The sequence below is a fragment of the Salminus brasiliensis genome, chromosome 8, assembly GCF_030463535.1.
Source record: "Salminus brasiliensis chromosome 8, fSalBra1.hap2, whole genome shotgun sequence".
Taxonomy (NCBI): domain Eukaryota; kingdom Metazoa; phylum Chordata; class Actinopteri; order Characiformes; family Bryconidae; genus Salminus; species Salminus brasiliensis.
In genome coordinates, this window is record NC_132885.1 from 12,029,515 (window position 1) to 12,034,588 (window position 5,074).

The following is a 5,074-nucleotide window of genomic DNA, read 5'->3' on the forward strand; positions in this document are numbered from 1 at the left end:
TGGATACATGTGGCTTGTTTTTCAACAACATTAACCAACCCTCATCCTGTAGGAGAAAAGCCTTTTCGTTGTGATGAATGCGGAATGAGATTCATTCAGAAGTATCATATGGAGAGACACAAGAGGACACACAGTGGGGAGAAGCCCTATCAGTGTGATTACTGCCACCAGGTTATAATAATGCCCATCTTCACATGTCTCAGAAAGTTCCTCAGTCCTGTCTTGGTGTGCAGTAACTTGTGGTGCAGACTGGAGTAACTCACTTATGCTACTCGTACTATAAAGCATTTTTTTTAAGCATCTTTATATTACTGTCTGAAATATCTTATTTTATCTGCTTGTTTCTCAGTACTTCTCCAGAACAGATAGAGTCCTGAAGCACAGGCGAATGTGCCATGAAAATAAGGAGAGGAAAGCCAATAAAGCAGCTGCCAAAGATGATGATCTGCATAACACAGAAACCCTGGCATTCTCTTTCCCTTCCAAGGAGTGCACCCTACCCAAGAAAAAACGACAGAAGTCGTCTGATAAAAACCGCACCTTGACCACAAATCCTGCTGTGGCAGAAAAGGCAGTAGAGGGCAGTGGTGAGGAGAAGACCGAGCTGTGCTGTGCTATGGCCACTAAGGTGAAGGATGAGTATGTAGTGGCTGAATATTCAGTTGAACTCCCAGATTCCCCTCCAGAAGACAGGCACCTCACAGGGGAGGTGTCCTCTGATGAGATCATTACTCCACCAAAGTTGGTGCTGAAGAAGATTGCCAGCAAGAAAAGTGTGAAGCAGCAACAGCAGCAGTCCTCGGACCAACCCCAGGCTCTTTCTCCTCTGTCGGCCTTTGAGGAAGGAAAAGTCACAAGATACACATTTGAGATTGTGGATAACAAGGGCCTGTTGGATGTAGAGCCAAGCACTGACTTGGAGAGTGTTGATCCCCTTCATGGTGGGCCAGCAAAACCAGCTGGGAGCAGCACAAACTATGACGATGCCATGCAGTTTCTCAAAAAGAAGCGCTACCTCCAGGCGACCACGGCTAACAACAATCGGGACTATACCCTGAATGTGAGTAGCATCTCTTCGCAGCCCTCCATCACTCAGGCAGCCGTGGCCACAGTCATAGACGAGACTGTTCCTGCCACAATCCTTTCCGAGACTCAGACTCTGAACGTGGAGATCAAGACAAGTACTGAAAAGAGCGTTTTCCCAGATGAAGTCCTGCAGTCTCTTTTGGATCACTACTCCAACAAGACCAACGGACAGCCAGAGATCAGCTTCAGCGTAGCAGACACAGAGGTGACCTCCAGCATCTCCATCAATTCTTCTGATGTTTCTGAAAGCAGCCCTACTGAGGCCTTGGGGACCAGCTCCCAAGCTCCCCCAGCAGAAAAAGCCAACATTCTTCAGGAGTACTCAAAGTTTCTCCAGCAGGCTTTGGAGAGGACCAGTCAGAACGACAGCTACCTGAACAACCAGAGTCTTACATTTGTGACGGATGGTGCAAGCCTTGCCAGTCAGCCCTTGTTTTCTACAGACAAACAGTTCACCTCTCTGAGTCGGTTTAGATCAGGGATGAACTCTCCTCTGAGATCAACATTGGAAAAACCCCACTTTGGGCTTTTAGTAGATTCCCAACATTCTTTCTCATTTTCAGGGGATGAGACTAACCCCTCCTCCGTATCGCCAACTGAGGACTTTCTGGAGCAGGTCTCGTCTCCTAAAAAGACGGACACTCAGGGCATCAGTCAAACATTTCAGATAGCCAGTTTTGACCAGAACTTTCGATCTCAGTTCCAGACATCCCGGTCTGGACTGTCCTCGCAGTTTAGTGTTGCGAATGGACAGGTCAACTTAAGAAGTCATGGAGGAACAGACTTCCCAGAATTCCAACTTGTTAATGTTACTGAGACCAGAACTCAAATGACCTCATCCCCAGATGCTACAAGCAGCCAAACATTTGGCTAAAGAAAGCTATTTAAGATTTCAGTCATTTTTAAAGCACTTTATATTCCTGGTCTCTGGTTTCTGCAATTATAAGCAGCACCACCTCAGATGTTGATCTTTGTGCAAGCATTTGACAGTTTTATTAATTAAGCACGGGTTGGGAATCATCTTAGCAAGTAGAATCATCGTGGCTTATTTTAGAAGCACTTACCAGTCATTTAATGTTTCTATAGATGTATTTAAAGGCACTTTCCCCTTTTTGTTCCCCTCTTCTTTTTTGTCCAGCATAGTGTACATTTTGTGATGCATACTGCACAAGCAATCCCTCCACAATAGTTTACCTTGCGTAACCTAGATTTGAAATGTCCTAAATTCTTACATTTCTATTTTAAAACTATATAATTAAGATATTTTTGCACATTATTTTGAAGGTAATATTAAATCAAAAGAAAGCTCTTGCAGTACAATGAAAATAGGTACATCTGTGATCGTCAGTGTATTTGTGCCAATCAGGCTTGTAAATGGTGACATTACATTTTCACAGCACGTGGGTACAGTAGAAAATACCTAAACCTTTAGTTTAGACACTCAGAGATTCATTTAGAACTGAATGGAATTTGAAGCATTTAGTTGTATTATCCTGGGCTAATATACCTCAGATACGCAATTAACACAGTTATTGTAAAAGCTTGAGTTTTAAGCGCATTTCAGGAGTGTTTTCATTAGAAAAACCATGATTTTGTGTGGTAACATAGGACTGCTTACAAAGCGTTTATTATTTTTAATTTTTTTTGCATGTAGTGCCTTTTTTGTGTTTTGCAGATCTAACTTTTCCAAAAGTTGCTTTTATAACTGCCTCTCTCTTTATTGCTTTTTGGTTTAGAAGTGACATCGAAAGCAAAGAGACGGAAGAAGGTTTCTAGATTTAGTTGTGAACACACTAAATTTGCACTTAGGCCTTGTAGGCAAAAAGCCAATGCTCTGTATCATAGGTGTTTCTTATTCAGACCTGAATTAAAGCCGCCTAGCCTGAATGACTCGATGTTTTAAAGCACCTGTTCCCCATAAATTACAATCATGTATGTGTATGTATTTTGGAGGGCCAGAGGAAATGTCATTAATTGAACTGTTATTCTCTTTTGTCTTTGATAGTAACATTATGCATTTGGAAATGTGCATTTCAGTCTTTTAGCTTTAATCTAATTTCTTATTAACTTAAAAAAAAAAGAAAAAAAGAGTACATTTTACATCTGTCAGCTGACATACATTCTCAATGTCTAGTTGGAATAAATGGTTGAGTAAAGTGCATGATGTAGATCATTGGTACAGTTGCTTTTATATGATATTGGTAAACATAGTTATGTTTATTCTACATCTTCGATATTGATCAACAATTAATAATGTAAATTAAATGCCTTGGTTGTTTATAATTTCGAATTATTTGCGTGTTGTGTGTGGGAATGTCTTAACCAGGTTCATAAACATCAGATTTTTTTCTTTTTCTTCTCCTTTGGGCCTATCATGGCAAGCTGCAGAGTACATGGGAACTGCATTGTAAGCTTATGTTCAATCGGTAAGATCAATTTACAATCAGGGACAGATACAATCCTTGTTCTAATTTGCTGTTGCTCCTCAATTCATAGTAAACATTCCTACATTTTACTGTCCGTAGAGATACGATGTCTAATGTTGTAAATAAGTTGTATATTTTGAACTGTACATTTTGTTCTGTGTATGCTAAGACTGAGGTGGGGAAGTTGGACATATGTGGGCCTCTGAATTTTTACATGAATGTACTCGTGTCGATTCAGTCAGCATAATCCTGTTGGTTCTGGCTCCACTGAGCACAGCTCGTATTACTGTTGACTCATGGTGATTGAGTTTCTCTCGATCTCCACTTCATTTAGGAAGAATTTTTAAGCCTGTAAAGCCTGTATCTGTAATCGCACTTATAGAAGAACTGATTGGCTTTTTCTACTGGGTGTATCCTTTGAGTATATACATTTTCTGTGGATGCATTATTTATCAAATCAGATATCAGATCTTTTTACTATTAATCAGTCAAAATCATTAACATCTAGTGGCTATTTCACATGAAATTGACAGCCAGGATACCCATGAAGTGCCCATAAGTCTTAAATGTACTGAAAGATGAACGGTTAAAGGGCGGCACTGTTGATTGTTACCTTTCCTACTGCGTTTACGAGTAAATGCAACCTCCCTCTATTTGACATCTAAACATTAGAGTCGAGTGAGTTTTGGGTTTGATGGATTTAAGCTTTTTTCTTGTTTAGATTGATGCGACAAGTTACTGTTAATCAGTGATGGTTTCTGAACCTCTTAATAGTTTTAGACATATTTAATTTGATGGAGGAATGCATGTCCACCTTTTTTGTACACTGGTTATATTTTTATATGTCATGTACGCATTTTATCGTAGCCAAATTATTTCCATAGAAAACCATTACTTTTGCAATACTGTGTGTAAGATGTGGAAAAGGAGATTTGATTGGGTTTTTTTTTTCTTTTCTTGTGTTTTGTCACTTCAAATACAGTAAAAAAAAAAAAAAATCCAGTGCTGTTTATTTTTGCTTCTCAACCATTACAGTTGAATTTTACCTTGATTTTTTTTTTTTTTTCCAGTTTCCTTTCATAATCCACATTTCAGCCGCCATCATTAGTCTGAGGATATTGTAAAGCTCCATTTATGGCATTTATGTCAACAGACAGTGTCAATAGATGCTTTCCTTTGGTCAACCTGTCTGACTGAATAAGACTGTGCACACATTAGTGGAGAAGTGTGCACACAGATATGCACTAATTCTTCTTCTGAAGTGGGTGCAGACAGCACCTGTAGGCCTCTTCCTTACACTTGTCCTAAAGCTGCTTATTAGAATAAACGTTAAAAAAAGACAGGTAGACGTTTAGACAGGTAAACAGGCACCTGTACGTGTAAATGTACAGTACTATGCTCTGATAGCAGTTATATGTGGTACCTAAATAGCACAGACGGTCATAGCTGTTAATAATTCTCACTGTAGTTTGAAAACAGCCCAAAGCTAACAGCCCTGAGAGGACCTGGGCAGCTCGCGCCATGCCTGAGAACACACCTTTACACAACATTTGCTTAATGGC

The 5,074-nt window shown here is 39.9% G+C and overlaps 1 protein-coding gene across 2 annotated transcripts in view; it reads left to right on the plus strand.

Moving 5' to 3' along the window:
* Window positions 1–3,376, plus strand: part of znf148 (zinc finger protein 148) — a 6,124-nt gene extending 2,748 nt beyond the window's left edge. For both annotated transcript variants that reach the window (XM_072685636.1, XM_072685635.1), the window contains exons 6-7: window positions 53–171; window positions 350–3,376. In XM_072685636.1, the coding sequence (XP_072541737.1) occupies window positions 53–171; window positions 350–1,960 (1,730 nt within the window). In that variant the 3' untranslated portion in view covers window positions 1,961–3,376. The remainder of the gene's footprint in view (window positions 1–52; window positions 172–349) is intronic.
* Window positions 3,377–5,074: the final 1,698 nt, after the last annotated feature.